Here is a 24,886-nt window from a genome sequence, read left to right as displayed (position 1 = left end):
TAGACTTTATACTTTTGCCTATAAAAGAAAAAGACCTCTTAGGGACTCGAAATTCATAAGAGATATGAATACGTGACATTATTTTATTAAGATTACACATCTTCTCTCATCTCTTTTTATCCTTAATCTATCACTCATAGCGACTGTAACACCCATGATAGTCCCACATCGAAAATGAACAAGATTAAAATTAACTTATAAGAGTCTGATGAATATATTAATATCAACTTCAGCTTAAACATTTTAGTCAAGGGTTCCCTGTATGTTACACTCCTAATTAGTTTCATATTGAAAGTGGGCAATATTAAGATTGACTTATAAGAGTTTGATGAGTATATTATTATTAACTCTCAATTCTAATTTTTTTTTGTAGATCAATATTATACGTATGAATGTCATCGAAAGAATTGTTTTTTAATTTAAATTTTATTATTAAAATATTTCACACAAAAGTATAGATTTTATGTTTACATCAACTTTATAAAATATGAATCTTGTTGACAAATAGAATGAATCTTTAAGCCGCTCTTGTTGACAAATAGAATGAATCTTCTGGCTGCTTACATCCTATAGTGTCACTGATTGCAGTAAGAGACGATTACTACATGTTCTTTCTCGATGCATTGACAGATTAAGCATGATCATCACCAAGTCCAATTGAAATCTTTGACGGACCAATTCAAGTATCAACCATCAGTCCCTCTCTCTCTCTCTCTCTCTCTCTCTGTCTGGAAGGACGAACTCGATGGTGGCTGAATTGTCCCAAAGACAATGACTCTCTTGTCCCGGTGCATCACCTGCTGCTTCTCATCTCCCATCCTTGCAAGCACAACCGGGTCAAAAGTGTGGAGGTCACAATCCAGAGGAAGAGAAGTTTGATCTCGCTTCACCCAATTTAAACTTATCCAAGGCAAGCCTCCAAGCTTGTCCTTTTGTGGATGATGACAAGGAAGGCAGAAGCAATCGGTGAGAGACAGCCAACCAAAAGATCGATAATAAATGGCAACCTCTTTTTCTTGAGCGCAGTAGCAGACACGGCATCAGTGCAGAAATAATATTCTAAGTTAAATCAACAATCACGGCGTTTGTATGTCTTCTTCGAATATGCTTTTATTATTTTAGATGATTCGCTGTTATTTTATTCTATTAAAGAATTTGTCACAAATTATCTCAACATATTTATTTATTTATTTTTATATTATTTTTTAAAATATTTGTACTCAATTTAATAAAGCATGACTAATCTAACATACATTTTATATTTTTATTTAATCACTTAAATAAATTTTTTATCTTATTTTTACTTTATGAATGTATCCAAAATAGCTAAAACCTTCTTTATCGATAATAAACTATTATAATATAGAACTCCAAATGTTGCTGGTTCTTGTTGACTCATGTTTCAGGCTGCGGTTTCTGGTCAATTTCAGCTTAGCTAAGGGAGATTTCTAGTCAATCTTGAGATCAATGATGATCAGGTTTTCTAACTTCGGATGCTGATAAGAACATCCTTCATCTGTCATGGTTTTCTTGGCACCACTCCTTACAAATTGGCTTGGAACTTTGTGCCACTGAGAGCAACATTTGAGTGGTCACTGAGTTGGAAAGCAAATCCAACTAGTGGTGAGATTATCTGTGATGAAAGTGATGAAAGCACTCCTAAAAAGAATTAGCATTGCTGACACAAGGATGAGCACAATCATCATGCTTAATCAAAACTTTGAGATAGTAAATGGAACATGTCATTCGATTGCAACAGCCATGAAGAAACAAAATAGCTGCGTTTGAAGTCCAGAAATAATCTTTAGGACAAAAGAATTCACCTTCATCTGAGCCATATGAGCGAGGGAATTGTGTGGCTCGGTCTTCATGCTGAACTTGTTCATTTTGGACTTCCTGTGATGGATACTTCCATTGCAACAGCCATGAAGAAGCAAAATAGTTGCATTTGCTGTCCAGCTTTAGGACAAAAGCTTTAATTCCCACCATAGTATCAGCCAGAAAAAGCAACAATCCATCGGACACTGAACTGCTTATGAATGAAGGATGATTGATAAATTCGGATTGATTGGTATATTATTACATACTTGATCCCGAACAGCTCAACGCAGAGAGGGTTCACAAGAAACTGCTCGAAATCCAGGCTTTGGCCGTTATCCATCATATATATATGTTTTTTTGAGGAAAAAGCACATTTTTCACAGCAGACTTTGGAGGAGGTTCAACTTTCCAAAGCAATCAAGCTGGTCCCCATCTTGTATCATTGCCAGAAAGGAACTAATAAATGATATAACTTGGAGGCAACTGCATCCATATTGTTTTTCCAATCTACTAGGTCGAAAGTCTTCAATCTTGTCCGGGAAACCAACTAGCTCCAGTGTGCAGTTGTGAGGAAGCACAAGCTGCAGAAGTGAGTGCAGTGTTGAGTTGAGTAACTGAGAATTCCTGCAATCTATACGAGACGTGTATCAGGAGATCTGCTGCAAAGAGGCATCAGAATCTTAACTGTCCTTCCGATACTCCTCTTGTAATCAAACATGGAAGTTTCCAAAGCTGAATGTCCTACCAAAAAGTCTTATCTCAATCGTGAGGACCCTCTAGGAAGAATAGGTCTACCAAAAAGCCTGTTGGTCCCATGTCCTGCATGAACTGCTATAAGTTAATGTTAGCACTAAAACGACGCATTCATGATATAGATACTTAGCATGATCAACTAAGTTATCACTCTAGTATTGCCTGATAATGTGCAATTAATCATACATAAGGTAATCACTCTAGATTTATGGTGCTCAATGACGATAAAAGATCTACATAGCTGATCTCAAATAGTTGGGTCATTCCAACTAGTTGTTATCGCTACTGTCATTACAACTAGTTGTTGTTATTGCTGCTGTTGTTCTTAAGGCCTTCTTCAGGAGACCCTTTTATCATCCTCCTAGGCACCTTGCTTGTGAATATTTCATTTATAGATCCCCAACACAGATTCTTTTCAAGAAATGGTTCATTGCAATTTTACTTGTTATCATGGTTTGGGCCATCCGTTTCAGTATTCCTTTAAAGATTTAACACTGCTCCTAGTCACTGAGTATTACCACTATTACTACCTCATACTTTTTCTCAAAATAAAGTTTAAATTATTTCCTTATGAAAATTTTTTTGCAAGTGCCATTCAGAGCAAAGTTCTTCAAAGAAGAAATAACTAACCTAGGACACATTGTGATAATTGTTAAACCTCTTTATTTGCAAAGCCAAAACCTCAAGAACTTAACCAGTCAATTCAAAGAATTTAAGAGGCATAATTTTCCAAGGAATCTGATATGTTCTCACCATCTCCAATAATATCTTGAAAGGGAAAGCCCATGTTAGTAACAATAATCGGAATAATAACCAGTGTAAGACTGTCAATGCTACAACAAAATATTCAGGAGTCTAAGCTATTCACAAGCTTTTGAAGAATCAACTTGTCAGAATTTAATGAATTGCTCCGAAGAATCTTGGACACCAATATTGGGAAAAGAAAAAAGAAGACAAGGTTATCAGCTCCTATGACAGACTTGAAAAGAACATTTTATTACTATCCCTCCGCTCTCTTGGACCAGCCAAAATATACTAGGGCAAAAATAATCCACTCATCTGAAATAACAACTAGAACACAAGGAACATCTGTAAATTGAGTTGAACATAAACCAAAAGAAATGAAAAAACCATATGAAGGAATGATGTCATCATTTCAGGAATAACAAATGTATCAGTTTATTTTTTAGAGTGAAGAGCAGCTAACCTGAGTCAAGACATTACCACATTTCGAGTTTGTTTTGCTTGTGTTTCTTCCAACTACCAATGCATCTATCTTGGCTACTCGTGACCATCATATGCATCTGCATTTATTAAATATCAGTATGATTTTTGTAAATATCAGTATAATTTTTGTCGTTTAGTTGTACAGACCAGAACCCCTCCAAAGCACATTATGTAACTCATGGCCAACATTATCAAATTCAGAGAAGATGGGAACATTCTTTTGTAAAAAGAAATACCAGTGACAGCATTAGATAACAGAAATGTATATGCTGATTCTTAGGCAAGCTTTTCTTATTCTTGTCTATACCAATGAAACAAATGTAACAAAGAAAATAAGCATATTTGTATTATTATCTAAATCAGTAAGAAATTTGAAGTTCTAAATACTGTATTACACATACCTCACCAAGAACCCTAAACTCGATTTTCAATAATTTAAACTTTTTTAAGATATATTTTCACATACAAATTTCTTATTTCCATGCCTAAGCCATATGACATGATCCATCCTGGCATTCACAATAGCTATATCGACTTGGTTCATATCTGGAGGTTTGGGAAAAATTCATGACCATCAAACTACACTATCTTTAAACATCTGGCCATCCATGGCCAACTGACTTTTGACACTAGGCACATAGCTTTTAGAATACCACTGGTTTCTGAGGAAACCACCACCGCTAGAAATCATTAGAACAACGGTGATCCAACTTTGGAATTTTCCTTCTAATCCATTAATTCTTGATAATGACCAATGGATTTTTTTTTTCTTTTCGGTTTACATCCGAAGAGGATTCTCTTGGTATTCTTAAAGAAGGGCCATGGTCGATCTGTGCAAAGGTCTTACATCTCATCATGCCTTGGAAGGCCAATTTCCAACCTATGATGGAAAATATGAACACTGCTCCAGTGTGGATTCCATTTCCTGGACTCCCCTTTGTAAATTGCTGCCGTACATTGCAACAGCCTCATACAAGTAGGCAGGAACTTGTGCAGTTTAGTCTGAGTAGATACCTGTGCCCTTGTACCTGTATGCACAATCAATGATTTTTATTCTGCTTGAAATAAGCTTTTAGCCTTTTACAATATAATTGATTAAATAAGCTTCAAAAAATGAATTAAACAGAGCAAGTTCTGAACAGAAAACATGATGCTGAAATCTTTTTCATTATTGTAAGGTTTAAGCATCAAGGAAGAGCAAATTACTGCTTGATTAACAAAATATGTTTCTATAGATGACAAATTCCCAACCAAATGAATCATAAATAAGTGAAAGAAAAAAAACAAACCTATTCAGATGTCAAGGATGGTTTACTATCACAGGATACTATCAGTCTCAAGACAGTTCTTTGAAGGACATCTGACACCATCACAAGGATGCTTCATAAGTCTTCCGGTGTAATTCCACCAATAAGTATCCATACAAGGGAAGGGAACATTTAAAAGTTGCCACAGGAATTACCATGTAAGATGCCAATTAAGAAGGATCATTTCTCCAGTATGGTTGTTTCCCCCTGACTTAGTTCAGAAGTGTACTTGGCCATCAGAGCAAGTGTCTGAGGAGTAGGATAGCAGTTCAATTCCTTCATGATTGTAAACATCTCAGAACATTCATTCACATAACCTTTTTTAAGTACACCATCAATGAGAACTTTCCATACAACCTCATCAGGATTATAACCTTTACCCATTAAGTCACAGAAAAATAATTTAGCTTGCTCAGAGTTTCTTTCATCACAGAGCCCTGAAAGAAGAACCTGGTAGGATTCCAACTGAGGAAGATAGCCACATTCTGACATGGAGTTCATAAAAGTTGATGCCTCCATATACCGGTTTAACTTGCAGCAACAAATAATGAGAGAGTTGTAGATGTCTCCGTTGGGTAATAAACCTCCTTTTTTCATATGAGACAACATCAGATATGCTTCTTCCAACCGTGCCACCTTGCAGAAGCCTGCTATGAGGGCACCATATGTAACAAGATTAGGAGCACAATCAAACTGTTCCATCTCCCCTAAAAACTCCAGAACTATTGCTACATCTATTTTCTCCCACAATTCTGAACTACTAAGGACAATGTTTTCCTGCTTGCCTTTCAAGAAATGCTCGAGCAAAACTGAGTAAGTCCAGTAGTTTGGATGGCATGCAGAATCGATCATGTTCTTGAGAGCAGAAAATGCACGATCCATGTACCCCATAGTTCCAAATCCATTAATCAATGTGTTATATGTTACCAAATCAGGAAGAATTCCTTCATTCTTCATCTCTGTTACTGTACTTTCCGCCTCTTCTACCCTTCCCTCACAGCAATAGGCATGGACGAATGCAGTGTAAGTGTGTGCAGTTGGCTTACAACCTGAAGAAAATATTTGGTTCAACATCTTTTTAGCATGATCATAGTCCCCTTTATAGAGCATCTCATCAATAAGAATCGTAAAAGTTACAGCTGTAGGCTCTACACCTTTTTTGGACATAGTCCCCAGCAGTGACAAGGCTTCTTGCAATTTTCTTTCTTTGCAAAAGCCATCTATTAACACACTGTAGGTGAAGGTGTCTGGCAAGCAATCATCTAAACTCATTCTCATAAGCAGGGAATAAGCAAAATCAATCTTTCCTGATTTGCATAGGCCATCTATTAGTGCAGTATACATGACCTTGTTTGGAATTACATCTTTTCTGGCAAGAGAGGAAAATAAAGCATAAGCTTCACCAATTCTCCCGTCCTTGCAGAGGGCATCTATTAAAATAGTATATGTCTGCTGATCAGCGACCAAACCTTTTGCCTCCATTGAGTTGAGTAATCTGAGAGCATCATCCATATAACCCTCCTGGCACTGCCCATTAATCAAGTTGGTGTATGTGATTATGTTTGGAGTTGATCCACCTTCAAGCATCTTGGATAACAAACTCATCGCCTTGTGCACGTTTCTCTCTAGACAAAATCCATAAATCAGCTCAGTATAAGTCCAAGCATTTGGTTGACACCCATATGACTCCATCATCTCCACAACCTGTAGTGCATCGTTCATCTTCCTTCTCTCACAAAATCCACCAACCAAAGCAGTATAGGTGACAACACTTGGAATCAAACGTTTATCAAACATCTCCCTTAGCATTTTTACAGCATCTTCTAGTCTATTCTCCTTACACAGGCCATCAATCATCATTGTATAAGTCCATGCATCTGGTTTACATCCATTTGATTCCATGAGTTCCATAACTCTCAAACCATCAGCAATCCTCCCATGCTTGCAATATACATGTAAGAGAGCGCTAAATGTAAAGACATTAGGACCACAACCCCTTGCAATGGCCTCATTCAGCAATGCCTCAGCATCCTCAAGCCTATTCTCCTTACAAAGACTCTGAATGACTATCGAATAAGTCCATTCATCTAGCTTGCAACCATTTGATTCCATTAGCTTCATAACCCCATAAGCAGCTTCAAATTTCCCTCTCTTACAGTAACCATCCAGCAGAGCATTGTAAGTCACATTGCTAGGAACCAAACCTCTATCAAAAATCTCATTCAACAATTTCTCAGCATCATCAAGCTTTCCCACCGTGCAAAGACCATCTATCATCACCGTGTACGTGTGGACATTAGGGTGACATGCATCACTTCCCATCTTTAAGAACAAGCTCAAAGCCTCATTTACCCTAGAGTGCTTACAGAGCCCTTGGATGAGGATGGTGTATGAAAATTCGTTTCTCCGGCGACCCATCTGTGGCATCATCAAGAAAATCCAACAAGCCCTGTCTAATTTCTTGCTCCGACAGTGCCCTAAGATCAAAAAATTGTACGTAAATCTATCTGGAGCCAAACCAGATTCCAGTAAGCACCTAAGATACTGTTTTGTTTCAGCCAGATTCCCTTCCATGCAATAGGCCTTGATCATCGTATTGTAGGTAACAAGGTCAGGCAAAACTTGATCATTATTAATCTGCCGGTACATATCGTTCATCTCCTCGATCATTCCATACCTGCCGAGGGACATCAACAGCGTGTTGTAACACCAAATAGAGGGCCTGAATCTGACACCGCCACCTGCTCTGTTGATCGACTTAAATGTCTCCAATGCTGTGCGCACTTCCTCGACGGAATAACACGATTTGATCATAAAGGTGACAACTTCGTCAACCTGGAAGCGAGATTTCGATCGAAGGAGTACGTGGACCAGGGAGGCATAGGACTCTACACTGTGCCGGTATCCTGGACGCTGGCCGATCCATTGGAAGAACGCGAGCGCCGACTCGGCATCGAGGGAACCGCCCTGGAGCAGCTCGGCGACCACGGGCGGGGTCACGGAGCGACCCAATTTTTTCAAAGAGCGGTTCTTGCGCCAGTGCGGCCGGGAGAGAAGATAGGATAGGCGGGCGACGAGAAACGAGCCGGTGCTGGGTTTCTCTGGTGGCAGGGTCTCGGCTAGTAAGTCTTCGGCGGCGACGGCGGAGGAGGAGGAATACCGAGAAGAGAAGGGTCGTATGGAGGAGGAGGAGGTTGATAGTAGACCAGGGGTGGGCTTGCTGGCCGTGACGGCAACCGCCCATCGTCTTCTCATGCTAGGTTAAGGTTTAAGGGTTCAGTGGTGGGAGAAAGCTTAATAGTGGCGGTCCAACGAAATTGCCCGGTTCGAATTCGGGGATTCGGGGTCTAATCGGGACAGATTTGGCTCGACGCAAAACAGATTCGAGTCCGGTTGCCCAAATCCGGCCTCCGGCCGCCGAACAGCCGAGGGATCGACCATCCGCGTCCGCCGGGATCCTGGCGCTGGATCCCCTCGCCCGCCTCGCCCTCTACATCGCCATGGCGCACGCCGGCCTTGCCTTCTCCCTTCTCCTTCTCTACGGCCTATACCGCGTCCTCCACGGCTTCGTCCGCCCCCTCCAGTGGGCGTTTCTCTGCTCCATCCCTCTTCGTGAGCTCCAGCGCGCACTTGTGGCCTTCTGGTCCCCAACCCTCCGCCTCGGCCTCCTCCCCGCCCTCCTAGCTGTCCCTGCTGGCCTCCTCCGTTCCTCCGCCGGCACCCTCGCCGACCTCCGCTCTGCCCTCATCCACCCCAGCAAGCCCGCCCCCCGCTCCCGTGACAGTAGCTACGGCTTCTCCCGCCTCACGCGCTGGCTCGTTTCCTTCTGGGCCTCTGTTGTCTGCTATGAGCGGCTTGGCCCCGCTGGTCCTGCCCTCTTCGCCCTTGGCCTCTCCCTCGCTGGCCCAGCCGCCACCGGGCGGTCATCCATACCCAGCGGCGGCAGGGTCCTCACGACTGGCGTCCTAAAGCATTTGAACACCATCGTCGCCATCAGCTTGATCGACGGAATGATCATCGGGGCCATTGTTGGCGGAGTCTTCTTCTTATACAAGATTGGGGTTGAGGGGAAGGATGCCGTGATGCCACTGAAATCTCATGTTCAGAAGTGAGAAGATCGGATTCAAGAAGTGGCTGGATGATAATGATCTACCGGGCCTCGTCGATCAGTATTCGGCCAAGCTTTATGACACAGTCTGGCAGCAAATCGATGATTTGGCTGTCCAGTATAATCTGACTGACTTTGCCAATGGCTTCTGGCATTTCTTGTTAGGTTGATCGGCACATCCTTCTGTTGAGACTTGGACAGGTTTGACAAGATCGCCGCCACACCCCTACGCTGTCAAGCTCCAGGCTCTGAGCATGCATGTCAAGAACCATGAGTGGGCTGTGATATACAGAGAATTGGTTTCCATCTTTAGGGAATTGTTGATTACCGGAGAGGGTGAAAGCTAAAGACCTTGCTTTACAGGGTATTGAGGTCTCAAAGCGGGTGCTTCTGAGTAGTACTTCGGCGCTTGGTGGCAGTGCTAACTTAATGTTCTCCATTGGTCTGAAATTTGTCTCCGGCACGGTGGAATTGTTAAATTTTGTCTCCCAGTTGATGGTTTTTCTCTGGGTGTTGTTTTATCTCGTCACATTGGAGTCTGGTGGAGCTACGGAACAAGCCATTGGTATGATTCCCATCTCCAAATCTATGAGGGTTCGATGGGTTGAGGTGATTGACCATGCAATAAGCAGTGTACTTTTGGCCACTGCGAAGATTGCCATATTCCATGGTTGCCTTACCTGGCTGCTATTTAGGTTCTTCTTGGTGCATTTTTTGTACCTGTCGACCATCCTTGCATTTATCAGTGCCTTAGTTCCTATATTCCCACCATGGCTTTCATCAATTCCTGCTGTGATTCAGCTATTAATAGAAGGAAGATACATATGGGCTGTAGGATTGGCAGCTATACATCTTATGCTGATGGACTATGGCACTTCAGTGGTTCAGGAGGAGATACCAGGGCATAGTGCTTATTTAACTGGCCTTAGCATCATCGGTGGTATGACATTGTTTCCTAATGCTTTAGAGGTTTTATCCAATTTTGTGTTGTTCATGTTGTTTGATATGTTAAAATTGCCTCCTAATTATGATGATTTTTTCAAGGTTATCATGTCAACAATTTTCTTGGATCTAGAAATTGACCAAACAAAAGGAATATTGAATGAAACTGTCCCGAGTTGCTTTTTATTTGACACATAATATCATCTCCTTCGACATTGTTTATTTGTCTCCCATACGGGCTCTCCAAAGGACGTCTTACTGGCTAGTGGTTTGTTTCCTGTCTGAGGAGGTGGTGATGAATAGAACTGTTGACTAAAGTGCTTTTGTTCTCACATTGATTAAAATGCATATATGTCCATATTCTCACAACACTGTTTATTATTTGATTTTGAAGGTTTACTATGATGTAATTTTCCATGAGAGATGTTTTAGTGTCTGTTAGAAGTATTTACATATAGATATGTAGAAATCCTCCTTGAAAGGTTCTTGCTATATTTGAATAAAACAAACTGTTTATGGTATGAAAAATCAATAATCATACTCCAATTATTAAAGTAGGTCCTTACATAATATTACGTCACCTACCAAAAAGGGTAGTAGTTAGGTATGCATAAGTCTATTCTTGGTATTTCTGTCTTATAAGAACCTTATACAAAATAAATTACTTCATTTTTGCATTTGTATTTATATTTCTTAAAATTTTAAACCATATTTTCTGGTTCCATGTAATATGTTTCTTCTTATATCAATCAGAACTGCTTGTGTTGGACCTCAGATAAATGATATTTACCTGAATGACATTTTATTGAAGAATCTAATTGGTTTTCTTGTCCTTGACCTGGAGGGAACCATTATGGGTCCTTTAATAATGACGGTTGTTATTGCTTTGAAAAATTTATATGCAGAATTTGTGCTTGCTCAGTCTGAGGAAAATAGCAATTAGTTCTTTTAAACATGCAACTTGAATGACCACATGCTTTGGTTATTTTCATGTGGTTAATTTCTACAATAGCAACTCAGGAGTGTTAGGATCAGAGGTCGACACTAAGAGGTGGGGGTGAATTAGTGCAGCGGTAAAAACTACGTTGGTTTGAAAAACTTCGTATGATAAAAATCGTTTCCGATGAAAAGCCAATTTCGGAAACTTAACTTGAAAGCGTACGAAATGAATTGAAGGGAGTAAACACTTAAAGAGGTTTACAGTAAGGTAATAGCAAGAATAAAATGCAAACCATAGTCATGGTAGTTTTAGAGTGGTTCGGTTAACGTGACCTATATCCACTTTCGGCTTCCTCCTCCAATGAGGTCACCGGCGTCCATTAGAGGCCTTCCTTCAATAGGCGAAGGCCAATCACCTTTTACACCCTTCTTCTCCTTTTACCGGGTTTAGGAGACAACCCTTACAAGCACTCACATTCTCCTCTCTCAAACTAGTCTAACACTTAGAAGAGGGAGAGGAGATCACACAAGATTTTAGTAGCATTTCTTTCTTTTTAAACTCTCTGTGCTTGTGTGCTTTAACCAGAGATGAGAGGGGTATTTATAGGCTTCAAGTTGATTCAAACTTGGAGCCTAAAACTTTTCCATCACGGGTTTCCCGGGCACGGGTGGTACCACCGCCCAGTGTCAGTCTAACACTGACACTGCCCTGGGCGGGACCACCGCCCAGGTCTAGCGGTACCACCGCTTGGGGGGCAATGCTGGGCGGTACCACCGCCCAGACTGGCGGTATCACCGCCTAGCACCCTGCCAGGGGCGGTACAATCGCCCAGACTGGCGGTACCATCGCCTGACATAGTCTCGAAGACTGTGCCACGACGGTGAGATTTCTTGGGGCACTGTTTGGGCCTCTTATTGGGCTCAACACAATTCTTACATGGGCCTAGCTGGCCCCTAATTGGGTTGGCCCAAATCCAAGCTCAATTACGTGCTAACTACGAAATCCTAAGACATTTGCTAAGCTAAACAAGTCCCTATGTCTATTCTTTCGGCGAGCTTCCGGTGATCTTCCAGCGAACTTCCGACAATCTCTCGGCAATGTTCCGGCGGACTCCCGGCAAGCTCCTGAACTTCACGACGATCTTCTTGGCGAGTTCCGATGAGCTTCTCTGGCAAGCTCCGAGACTTCTCGGCTGGTTCCTCCAGAACTTTCGACGAACGTCCGGACTTCCGACAAACTCTCGAACTCCCAACGTAATCGCGTCCTTGACTCCGGGACTTCATTTTGCTTCGTGCCTTGCTATCGTAGTTAATCCTGTATATGTAAAAACACACTTCGATCTAGGCAATTAATACTAAGCATTAATCAAGTTGTCCGGCATGTCATTGGTCCCTCAACGCTTCGTCCGATTCTTTGGCGCATCGTCCTCTCTTGCGGCCTATTGCCCAATCGGCCAATTGACACTGCAACTCCGATATCCTTGGCGCAATATTCGCTCTTCTTGGCCCGATGCCCAAATCCACGGCCCGAAGTCTTCTGTCGATACATCGACCGATCCACCGACCCGACGTCCAATCTTCTGACATATTCCTCCGGCCCAACATGATTATTCCTGCTTTAATTGTCTCATCCTGATCTAAGCATCCTGCGTCACTCAAAACGCAGATTAAAACATAAACACATATCGATTGATTTCATCATCAAAATCCAAGATTCAACAAGGAGCACATCAATTGAAGAGTGCACCTGTTACTCACCGGATTTTGCTCTAGGTGTGTTATATTCTTATTAATTTTGCTTTTGTAGAATGGTTAGATCATCTTAATGTGTGGTTATGCAAAATATCAATCTTTTTTCATTGTTTTTGAGTGATGAGAAAATGTACATTCTGGATACTAGTATTTTTCATCAGATGCAGTAAACTCTTCTCTTTTTATTTTTTTATTTTTTATGTTTTGGCTGTGCCATTTTATAAGATTATATTCATTTTAAACATTCTTTTACTGCAGATTAATTTATTCATTTTTTAGAAATTAATTATTTACACAAAGAAATTCTTGACGAAAAATCTTGTCTCAAAATTTGGCCCATGATACGGACAAGTATTTTTCAAAGAACTGAAAGTATTATTCTAAAAATAAACTGAAAGGAATAGTTGTTGAGACAACATCCAATTCTGTTTTATTCCACCTGGTTTGGACAAATAGCATGAGACATAATTTTACACAGTGCGGTCAATCTTTTTAATATGTTGAAGCTCTAAGGTAGATTGGATGTACTATAATGTAGCATATGCATGACGTGAATATTTAACAACGGTTACTTTATGGCTGCAGCAGGCTAAGTCAGATAACTACTGCTTGCTGAACCCTGAAGGTCCAATTGTCCACTTCTTCAGTTAAAATATATAGCTTCGTGCATTTGTCAGCCACTATAATGTGTAACTTTGTTTACATCAACTATGTTGACACATTTACAGCAAGAGGAAAGCTGGACATCAACATGCGTGTACACAAAACCAGTTTGCATGCCATGTACCCGTCTATCCCCAAACAAGCATTGTCTTCAGTGGCCCCCACATGGCATGTAGGCTGCATTTTGCTTATTGGTGCATGTAGATCTAGGTTTACACAGAGTTGGATGACGCAAGGGGTAGAAAACTTCTGAAGTTGGTCCCTTTTTTCCTTATAGCAAATGGGTGATGATCTCATGTGATGTTATGTAGTAGTTGGAATATGAAGTTATTGTCCTATGTTGACCTTGCTTCTGTATAGTTTCAGAGCCTCATGGACCGTGCATTTGTCATCTTATATTGCAGGCATGACAATTTATGGAACTAAGGTTGAAAATACCTGTCAGATCAGTACATACCATCCAGAATTTATCCATCCGAACAGGCCAGTAATGGTTCATATACTTGGTGACTGCCTTGTATCTGTTTTCATATTATTTGATTTTGTTCTAGTGTTGTTGGGTTGTAAATGTTATACTACCAGTGTATTATTACCATACTGGTTTGATGGTCTATTGAGCAATTCCATATTATTTTTTCTAGTGTTCTTGGGTTATACACATTGGAATACCACCAATATACTATTACCATACTGGTTTGATGGTGTATTGAACTAGTGTCAGTCCAGTAAGTAATTCTATATTATTTTTTCTAGTGTTGACATGTTGGTGTGCCACCAATATGCTATTACCATACTGGTTTCATGGTCCATTGAACTAGTGTCAGTCCAGTAAGTAATTCCTTGCATCGAACATCTCCTATTTATTTATACTACTGAAAATGGTCTGCTGAATGAGTCATTGGGTTTCCTTTCATTAGAAATGCAGTAACCAAGTAGGATTGTGGAAAAAAGTTCAGTTTTACTATATTGAGATACCTAATTGCTAGATTGCTAGAGGATCTATCATTTATGCATGGGATTGTTCGTTGAGAAGATTTTTTTGTTGCATGTTGCATGCATTAGTTGAAACAAATGAATTTGCAGAAAACAACAATGGGTTTGTTCCGAGTAAGATGTGATTTTGATATTTCGAGCTATAGAATATGTTTCTTGTTAAAACCAGTCAACAAATAGATGTCTCGAATGTGATCGTCAACCATAAGTATATCTGATCTGTTTAGAACTTTATTTAGTAAGAAGTATTAGCAATTTTTCTGCACTTTACAAGTCTCTTGACCTTTTTGAATATGCCTGCTATGTCTGTCTGATGTTCTACTTTTTGAGTTTATTCCAACAAAGCTACCATCATGGAGTTCAATGATTCCATAGTTTGATGCTTCCTGCACATGTTTTCCTAGATAACAGTACAGACTGGAACAAGAGATGGGAGCATGACAGAATTTGTTCTACGAAAAGAAAAAAATTATTTCTTGAACTCATAGAGGTTTTTTATCCTTCTGACTCCCTAAGATTTATCGACAGCCTGTGCTAGTGATGCTGCTGGTAAGGCCTGAATCATCTATACTATATGGTTTTCGATACCACAGTTGCTAACCCACATGTAGTTGGTAAGATAAGCCACTAAGGATTAACCACCTAGAAATGCCAGTATAATATATAGGATTAACTTTAACTTTAGCCGGGAGTTACCATTAATCTATGATGCTTTTGCAGGTGCTTGTTAAATGGGGAATAATCTGGAGAATCAACCAGCAAAGGTTTGACCACATGGAAATGTATAGCATTTAACTTTATACCTTTGAGGGTAGGTACAAGTTACCATCACCTTTTTATTATTCTTTTGCCAGATGCTAGCTTTGTGAGGAAATAATCTTCAGAACAGATGCCATTTTCAGTTGATGAGATATCATCTACAACCTACAAAACAAAAGCTTGGGAAAGGTAAAATAACACATCCTGTTATTCTTCCAACTTATGTTTAGGAAGATAAAAGCAGTGCTGAAATTTTTGAACATAAAGTTACTTGAGTGATTGTGGGACAGTGCTTGGATTATCGGTTTTGATGATAGGGAAGTCCATAATCATACTTGTTTCTTGGAATGCATTCACAAAGCTCCACACTTTGATGGCACAATTTTCCACTAAGATCATCTTATTCCTTATGTAAACTTCTGTTATTCTCATCTCTTTATTCTTGCCTTTTCTCCCTTCCTACCTCTGCATGTGCTCTCTCTATTTCAATTTATCTTCTTGTAGACTTGCATGACTTATACATTTCATATAAAAGAGACGAGTTATTCTCTTATATCATTCCTTTGTTTTTATGGGAATTGATGCACCCATATTTTTTCATGCGCTTGAGAAAAAGAAACAAGTGTGGCACTGTTCGTCCTCCAAATTTTCTGCTATTATTTGCTTTCTTGGGATCTGTTTGGGAACTTAAACAAGTAGATACCTTTTTATGTGAAATAAAATCTTTACTCTTTCGTCAGTGGATTTGATGTACCACAAATCATTATTTTAAATGTAAAATTTATCTCTTTGAACTCTTATCTATTTTACAGATAATCATTAAAATGCTTCTTTCATTTTATAGATGCATCAGATTACATAGAAATCCATCTGGTCCATATGGGTTTAGCATGTCTCTCCCTCCTATGACTTTGGTCTTGTTGCTCTTTGATGCGTCACATTAGCTCAAACAATCTGGTAAAGAAGCATTATGATGTTGCATCAACTTGGGAAAGATAGGCTGTGGAAGAATCAAAGGTTCAGTGTATTAAGTTTGGTCTCGATGCACTTTGTTATGTGACACATCTGACGGAATCTAGGAAAGAAACATCATGTTGAGTCTCGTCATCCTGTGAAAGGTTCATTGCAGGAGATGGAAGGGTCCAAACTACAATTCCATGTAGTGTGCCATGTCTTCATGTGTCACCTTGGTTTCTAATGATGAGTATAATTTGCTTATGGAGCTATTATTTGAACTGTTCATAAGCCTATAACAAATTTTAATTGCTTTGTAAGACCACTTATGCAGGGTGAGAAGTGTGATCTATATGGGCTAATTATATATTATCATTTGTAGATAGTTGTTTTTAGCATCTTGATTTTTATATTTAAAATTATTACATTGACATATCTATAGTTATGAAAGTGAAACAGGTTCGTTTATTTGAACATCGTCGGTTTTATTAATAAACACATAAAAACAAGAAGTAAAAAAGTAATTTTAACATTTTAGTTAGCGGTAGTGGACAACGTTGGTGGTGGATGCAAAGCGATGACAGTGTTTTGTGGCTTCGTCATAGAGCAATGGTTGCGACATGGACTCAATAGCGTCGATCTCGTAATCATCAAGACCCTATAGCTAGCTCTCTCGCTCGCTCTCTAGAACCATCAATAGCGTCTTTGCTTTGTTCTTTCCCCTTGTGCTCATCTCGTTGTTACCGTTGACCAAAACCCTCATAGTCGCCTCCGTCCCATCCACCTCCCTAATGTCCCTCACTGTTTTGTCCCCGTTGCCTCCACCCCTCTACCACCCCCCTTCGCTCGTCCTTCACTATTAATGCAAAGAACACCCAACTTGACGAGGGTGGTGCGGTTGAGCAAGTAAAGGGCCTTGAGCACATTCTTGATGGACCTAGTCAGTATGAAACGAGTACCGAGGAGGTCCATAAGGGCAACGATGAGGAACTTCTTTGACTTGATGATGGAGTGGTATGCTTCAACGGAGAGAAGGTTGTAATGGGTTTCGATAATATATTGGGCGAGGAGGTAGAGGGCAGTGGGGAGAATATTGAGGATACTTGGGATGGGGAGGATATTGAGGATACTTGGGATGCACATGAGCGTCTCACGGGCAGATGAAAAGGTTGAGGTGAGCGATGACGATGTTCTCTTAGGACTTGGTCGCAAAAGAGTAATAGTGGTGGTGGTTGAAGAGACGGATGATAAGGAATAGTACGATGTTGACGTCAACTAGACAGACACACATCTCTAGATCCTACTTTGATAGATAATATATCTCTAGAATGACTTCAGTAACAAATTTTGATTATGTACCGATGAAACATCAACATAAATACAAAACGACGAAAGGACCTCTAGATCCTACTTCGATAGACAACGGATTTCCAGAATGACTTCAGTAATGGATTTTGATTATGTGCCGATAAAACATCAACGTAAATACAAAACGATGAAAGGACTGCTCAACAATTATATCAACATCGATGCTAATGACATCATCATCCGTCACCACCGACGTCATTCGCCACAACCAACTTAAACGTTAAAATTATCATTTTATCATTTATTTTCATATATATATATATATATATATATATATATATATATATATATATATATATATATATAGAGAGAGAGAGAGAGAGAGAGAGAGAGAGAGGGGGTAAATAACAGGATAAAAGCAACAAAAATTTATCTCAAAATTAAAAAAAAATTGCTGGTGAGAGTAAGTTATATTGAACAGTGTATATATACTACCTCAATATTTACAAAGAAGTAATAAAAAAGAAAATACACAGAAAAAGGGGGGAAAAAAAAGAAAGAGGAGGCTTTCTGGGGCATTCACGGTAATTAAGAGCTAAAACCATGGCAACGAGGAAGCGGCGGAGACGGCCGGGTCCACGCCCTGGAGAACATGGGTCCTGCACAAAGGACACGTGGCGTGACGATGATCGAGCCACGTCTCCAGGCATGCCTTATGGAAGAGGTGGCCACAGGGAAGCCGGTTCACCACCGACTCCGGCTCGAACCGGGCAAGGCAGACCCGGCAGTCCGCGGCGCCGGGCCGGCGACACGACATCGCCGAGGCGAAACGGACCGGGCTGGTCCGGCTGCGGAACCGGTCAGTGAAGCTGGGCTCGGGTGGCCCCTCCGGCGTCGTCGTCGTCGGCGGGGCGGCGCGAAGGCCTAGCACGTGGAGGGCGGAGCGGAGGAGCTCCTTCACGATCGACACGGTGAGGGCAGTGTTGACGAGCACGAGGGTGAGAACGCTCTCCGATGGGGTCGGCAGGCTCGAAAGCCCCATGGCTGTCGGATTGCAGGAACGCACGGTCGATCAAAGGGTCCGCTTGTTTAGACCTGTGACACAGAAAACAGAGTAAGATTCGACCAAACGAACATATGCAGACTATTCCAAAATCCCACATGAAATTAATGAAGACAGAACGGAGAATCGAAAGGATCGGAAACAGTAAAGCCTGAATAACAATAAGACGATCTTTCTAACAGTCAAAAACCGAGTTTTTAGTCCCCGACACCTTCAGAGAGTCTCTGTAAATGCCGTGGACAAAGCAGAGACCTTGAAATCAATGAACAGCGCAAAGAAATAATAGTAAAAGAAGAACACCAACACAATCGAAGCCATTAGCCAATCCTAGCTTCGAAGACATCGCAGACCACATCATTTCGCTTCTTCTGCGACATGATATTGAAACATCTTAACAGTACAACGAAAAAGATCGATTTTTTCTACGGAAGCAAACTTCCAGAAAGACAAAAAAAAAGGGATTTTTGAGCTAAAATCCATCAGATTGGAGGAACAGAAAGCATCAAAATAAGAGAAGAGAAGAGATCCAAAGCGCTTACTTCAGCAAACCTGCGACGGCCTTCCCTCTCCTCGATGGGTTTCTACTTGAGAGAGAAAAGGGGGATAAGTGATGTGAGAAGAACAGCGAAAAGCGTTGGGTTTATTTATAGATGTCATCTTCTGGAAGACGCACTGACCGTCTTCGGTAAGCTTACCGCTGTCGCTTTTCTGGAGCCGCCTCTCCTTCTGCAACTTGACTACGTGATGCAGGTTATTTCTTAAACTCACCTCCGGTTAGGTTTGCTTCCTCTCCTTGCCTGCTTCCATTATTTCCAATCATTAGATTACTGGTCTTTTATTTTGGTTTTTTTTAGTCATACATAAATAAGAATAAAGTTGAACAATCACTCAAAATAGGGTGTATTTTTTGAACATTAGATCAACTTGTATTCATTCATGAAAAATAAATACTTTAAAGGATATTATTTCTATTTAAAGCTAAATAACAAACATACATCCAAAATATAATATTATATATATATATATATATAATTGCTTTAGCTACAAGACATGAAAAGGTATATTCCTTTCCATGTGATGGAACAATCAGCAGCAGCAGAGCTATCCCAGAGCTCATCATGCTTCGTCTTCTTCCACCCCATGGCGGCCACGTCTCTGCTTTCCTTCTCCACGACACATGTCGATGTGCATCGGCGCCCACCACGGCCTGTCTTCCATCGGAGACATTATGGCGATGGCATCCTTGGCGTTCAAACGAGGCTTTCCACCTCGTCCCTACGTGGCCGCCGATTGCTCAGTGCTCGCAGGGCCGGCCGCCGTCTTGCTTTGCTCGGGCGACACATCGCCTGATTCCACCTCCATCACATCAGACACAGCAGCGATGGCCATCTCGTTCTGCATCACAGGAAGAAGACGATAAGGTTCATAGCCTTTCCCTCCCCCTTCAGTGCTGGGAAACTCGAATCGTTTGACTGACGTTGAAGAGACCTGCATGCAACGAGCGCAAACTCGACACGGCTGCTCCCTCTACGCCATGTGTCACACTCAACTTGTAAGCTTCGTCCTCTTTGGTCCGATAACTCTACGTCGCATCCATCTCTTGATCTCATTTATGTCAGTAAAAACACTGTTACTGCTTCGGCTTCTTCTTCTTCTGAGACAATAGTGACGGGGGATGAGACATCGCTTGCGTTTGCTAATTGAGTCTCGCGATCGATAACAACCAAATATTAGTAAAAGAATGCACTAAATGTGTTCTTTGGATACGTTTATTATCCAACTCTAAATGTGTTGCTGTTAGATGACACTCAAATATCAGTAAAATAAGTATGAAAAAATTCTATTGACAAACTCTTTTTGTTAATTATAATTTTATTTTAAAATTTTTAATAGTCCTTTTTTTTTTCCTTTTCTTTTCTTTCATTCGTTCTTCTGCTTGAAGAAGTTAATGAGATCTCACAAAATCAACTTAACCATGGCAAGGAGTTAAAGGAGAAAAAAATTAATTCTTTCCAATACAACATAAAAGATGTGTTGGGATTCTTTCCATGTAGCACAAAAGATACATTGGGGATCGATTAACAAAATGATTGTCATGATTCAAGGGATTATTATTTCCTCCTTTATTCATATTCCTTGATTACAATAATTTCTTAATGATTAGAAATTGTGTATATAAAGAGTCTTATTACATCTTACTATAGCAATGTAGAGAATTGGAGTAAAGAGAGACTATTTTTTTTTCATTGTTTGTCTTAATTGTTTAATCTCGGATTTTGATGATGAAATCAATTATTGAAGTTATGATCTAATCAATATTTGAGTGACGCATGACTAATTTCGATCATGGAAAGATAAATTGATTAAAACAGAAGAATCAGATATTAGGTTGGAGAGCATCATGTTAGAAGATTGGATATCGAACCGAAGGACTGGTCGATATGCCGAAAGGACTTCGTGCCATGAAGTTAAGTACATTTAATTTTCATCTATGAAAGTCATAGGTTTTGCTCTTGATTCGAAATCTTAGGATACCCAACCACCTTGCAAAGAAAATCGTAGCAGAAGAAACAATAGAGGAGAATGGCAAGAAGCAATACAACTCTTAGTATGAGCCATGGCTAAACAATGACAAACTTCGAGGATAAAAAATAATAAACGATTGAAGCCAAGGCTTTATCGGAAAGCCTCTATTTGTGTCTCTTCGAAAGTATAAAATTATCATTTCTTATACCCCTTTACTAAAATCTTTATGATAAGGATCGAAGCCAAAAAAATTGTAGTGAAGGGATATGAAAATGATAATTTTATGCTATCGAAAAGACACAAATAGAGGCTTTATCAGTCATTAAAACTCAAAAAGCCTCTTCAAATTTATAACACCAAACGAATGGGACACCCTCATTCAAAATTTCTACAAGTTCTTGATAAAAAGAAGGTTACCAACATTTCTATTTGGGTTACTCGATGCTCTATTTGGACTAGTTGTTAACCAAGAAAGAGATGCAAACTTCCTTTTTAAGATTCTAATAAAATATATCAATTTTCTTTGGAGAAAATCTGACTTATGGGGGCTTGCTATAAAGCAAAAATATAATTTTTATAACTATTTCTTGAGATATAAAAAATTAGTAAAAAATTAATTTGATAGAAAAATAAAGATTTTTCAAGGTGATAGTGGAGCAAAACTTACCTCAACGTCTTATACTAGCCATTTTACTCAACGTAGAATAGCTCAACAATTATCATGTCCGGATATATCAGAGCAAAATAGAATCTTCGAAGGGAAGCATTGACATATCGTTTAAAGTTTTGGGTAGATGTTTTTTTTTTACAACTTTCTTGATAAATAGATTATGTTCCTCTTCTATTAAAATAAAAATATTATTTTTAAAAAAAATTATTAAAAAAAATCCAAACTATAATAGCTTAAAAGTTTTCAACTGTTGATGTTTTCCTTATTTAAGGCACCAAAGTCAAAATAAGTTTTCCAAGAAAAAATTTCTTATGTTTTTCTTGGATATAGCTGTAGTCATAAGGAATATAGATGTATTCACCCTATTACTAATATGGTATATATATCTAGGCATGTTGTTTTTGATGTATATATATCTAAGCAAACCTCTAGTAATGATTTATAATAATTCACATTAACCACCTTCCTAAATCAAGAAGAATATATCATGTCAATCGAATGAAGTCATAGAAGTATCACCTCAAAAACCTAATTATTATCTTGAATAAGAAAATGATCAATACAAAAATATTGAAAGTGTAAGAACAAAATGCTCATCAATAACAAGATGAATAAAACACCACTATAGAAGTTGATGGTTCAACTATCTTCTTCATGATATTAGCATCCACTCCTTAATGATAATATGAGTGTCTTACATATAACACATAATTCAATTTTTCATCCACTCCTTAAGGAGCTAAAAGAGGAAGACAACTAAATTAATAAATAAAAAATATGAGAAAATCATCCACAAATAAAATTATTTTTATGCAACATAAAAGATACATTGGGGATCAATTAACACGGCAGAGGCTGAGGGCGAGGGGGAGAAGGGGGGGAGAAGGGGGAGGTGGAGGAGGAGCAGGGGAGGCACAGGGGGGAAAGGGTGGTGGAGGTTGACACTGGTAATTGAGGGACCGTAAATACTTATCGAGAGTAACAAAATGGACTGCTCGAAGCACTGAGTTCTTTGGAAGAAAAATTTGCATGGAAGCAGAAAGAGAGGGAAGAAGATCCAAATATATACAACGATGCATGTAATATTTTGAGGTGTTCTTGGAAGATTTCAGGTACGACAATTCATGATGATTAGATGGCATGAGCTGTGGGCTGCAAGCTACAAGCTCAACGTGGAGAAGGCAAAGAGGCTTCAATTTGCAGCAGCAAGCACATGGTGATCCAATTGGTAAGCTTTGGTGAAGAACACAGGCAGGCACAGGTAGGTGGAAAGGATGCTGCTCATCACACAAGCCCCGACAAGCATGTTGGTGATGACTATCTGCAGCTGGATTGCCTCCATTGGAGACGCGCCGCCCATTATGAGGCCTGTCATGGTCCCGGGCAGGGTGATGAGGCCGACGGTCTTGACGCTGTCAAGGTCCGGCGACAGCGCCACCACCAGCGATCTCGTCGCCTGCTGCATCGTCGCTTGACGAGGAGTTGCGCCGAGAGCCAATGCCGCTTCCACCTGTTCACAAGGAGTTGTCCCGTTCATCACTCTTGCAGATCTCCACAACTTTCGAGTGCTGGAGAGTATCAAAAAGGAAATGGAGATTCAGCGTCCTGTGTGGATCATCGAGTGCGCTGAGACCAACCAGGTTCCTCTGGGCCTTGATGTCTTCATGGAGCTGCTTCATCGTGACTCCGGTGACGGCCATTGCGTGACCAACCATCATCCCGGAAACAGGGATGAAGAACTGGGGCGTGAAAGGTAGAACATCCAATGCGATGGGCAAGAACATGGTCGCCGTTGTTCCAATCAAGATGGATGCGCCGGCAATCCACTTCCCGCGAGGTACGTGTGCCGCCCGCCTTCCTGCGGTGTAGCCAGCAACCGATACCTGTACACAGCCACCAAGAACCATTGTTTGCTGAAGCCATGAAGGGAAGGGAAGTACATTTTTGCTCATTTGTTCTTCTCTCGTGGATCAAACACATTAGGAAAAGATGAATCATACTGTATAATTCATCAATCCTTTCTCCTATTTGTTCGATCTATAAACCTCATCACATTGAGGAGGGTGCTCCTGTCTATCCTCTCATATCTTGGGAATACATTCAGTCTAAGATATGTTCTGTCCCACACAGCATATATTTTGTCCTCGTCTCAGTGTTTTGGGAGCAAAGCCCCAAATTGTGTTTTTCCTTTGGAGCTAAAACGCACAGAGAGAGAGAGAGAGAGAGAGGAGGGGGCAGACCATGAACAAGTAGGCAAGCAAAACCCATCCAGCATTCTTCTGGGCGAAGATGAACTGAAGCACAAAACCAACAACAGAGAGCTGGAGGAAGGATCTCACAGTGGCCTGAACCATCTCCCCTTCAAGCCCAAGCTTTTGAGAGAAGGACAGGACCACCGCCATCACCACCACGGCCGTCGAGACCACAGGCTTGATCATCCCTCCGAGGAAGCCCATCCAAGAAGAAGACTGGCCGTAGAGATCCATGGATCGGAGCAAATCAAGGATGGAACGTGGAGAAAACATAGGAGAGCACCAAACTCTTCTCAACTCACATCCCAAGTCAATAATTGAACGGTGATAAGAATCATAAACAACAAGAACAGCATGAAGTGGGACGGGGGCAGGTGAAGAGGCGACTGTCGTTCATAGTTTAGGATAATGTTTGATCAAGTACAGTGATGACCATTCATCAATGATCAAATGGTTCACATGCTTTAAACCAACTTCATATGGAATGGCTTGATGTTTTGGTAGATTAGCTTTGATAGGAAGCTGAAGCTGTCTTGTTGTGATCCCCATTGAGATGACATTACAGGTTCTACTTGGTTGGATTCATTGGAAATGCACATCAAAGATTTTGAGCTGATCTAACATGACTTCTGTAGAGTTGGTTTCTACTGCTACAGTATCCAATCCACTCCTTGTAATATATACTTGTGAATGGCACCATGAAAGCAACCAGTGACATGAATAAGACCTTCTACTTACACTGTTACCCGATGACGATGGCAATAGAAACCATCGTCTCTGATCTGGCACAGTTATGGTGTTCTTAGCATTGAAGTATTGCGCATTGACTTGGTTTTGCAGGCACCTTCG

General features: G+C 40.4%; 2 protein-coding genes, 1 non-coding gene and 1 pseudogene across 20 annotated transcripts; 1 reads left to right on the top strand and 3 right to left on the bottom strand.

The window, feature by feature from the left end:
* Positions 1-1,690: 1,690 nt before the first annotated feature.
* LOC103999249 (pentatricopeptide repeat-containing protein At5g65560) lies at positions 1,691-8,394 on the bottom strand. 18 transcript variants are annotated; one of them, XM_065084241.1, is made up of 5 exons: positions 5,091-8,394; positions 4,649-4,829; positions 3,782-3,878; positions 2,567-2,649; positions 1,691-2,452 (listed from the first exon to the last, which is right to left on the bottom strand). In XM_065084241.1, exon 1 carries the CDS (start codon positions 8,361-8,363, stop codon positions 5,289-5,291), a length of 3,075 nt encoding a protein of 1,024 aa, XP_064940313.1. In that variant the 5' UTR covers positions 8,364-8,394; the 3' UTR covers positions 1,691-2,452; positions 2,567-2,649; positions 3,782-3,878; positions 4,649-4,829; positions 5,091-5,288. The 18 variants fall into 18 exon arrangements, with proteins under 18 accessions (XP_064940313.1, XP_064940314.1, XP_064940311.1 ...); XM_065084242.1 differs by having other exon boundaries at positions 1,691-2,445; XM_065084239.1 differs by having other exon boundaries at positions 2,567-2,640.
* LOC103999248 (uncharacterized) lies at positions 8,381-16,538 on the top strand (annotated as a pseudogene).
* A 1,446-nt stretch (positions 16,539-17,984) lies between these two features.
* On the bottom strand, positions 17,985-19,294 carry LOC103999247 (uncharacterized). Its single transcript, XR_010480091.1, has 2 exons — positions 19,129-19,294; positions 17,985-18,621 (listed from the first exon to the last, which is right to left on the bottom strand). It is a non-coding gene; the product is annotated as an uncharacterized LOC103999247 (transcript).
* A 3,535-nt stretch (positions 19,295-22,829) lies between these two features.
* On the bottom strand, positions 22,830-24,463 carry LOC103999246 (protein ALUMINUM SENSITIVE 3). Its single transcript, XM_009420932.3, has 3 exons — positions 24,026-24,463; positions 23,423-23,668; positions 22,830-23,295 (listed from the first exon to the last, which is right to left on the bottom strand). Exons 1-3 carry the CDS (start codon positions 24,308-24,310, stop codon positions 22,978-22,980), a joined length of 849 nt encoding a protein of 282 aa, XP_009419207.2. The 5' UTR covers positions 24,311-24,463; the 3' UTR covers positions 22,830-22,977.
* Between the last annotated feature and the right edge of the window lie 423 nt (positions 24,464-24,886).

Source organism: Musa acuminata, chromosome BXJ1-9 (genome assembly GCF_036884655.1).
Source record: "Musa acuminata AAA Group cultivar baxijiao chromosome BXJ1-9, Cavendish_Baxijiao_AAA, whole genome shotgun sequence".
NCBI lineage: Eukaryota > Viridiplantae > Streptophyta > Magnoliopsida > Zingiberales > Musaceae > Musa > Musa acuminata.
This window is presented reverse-complemented; position numbering and strand designations above follow the sequence as displayed.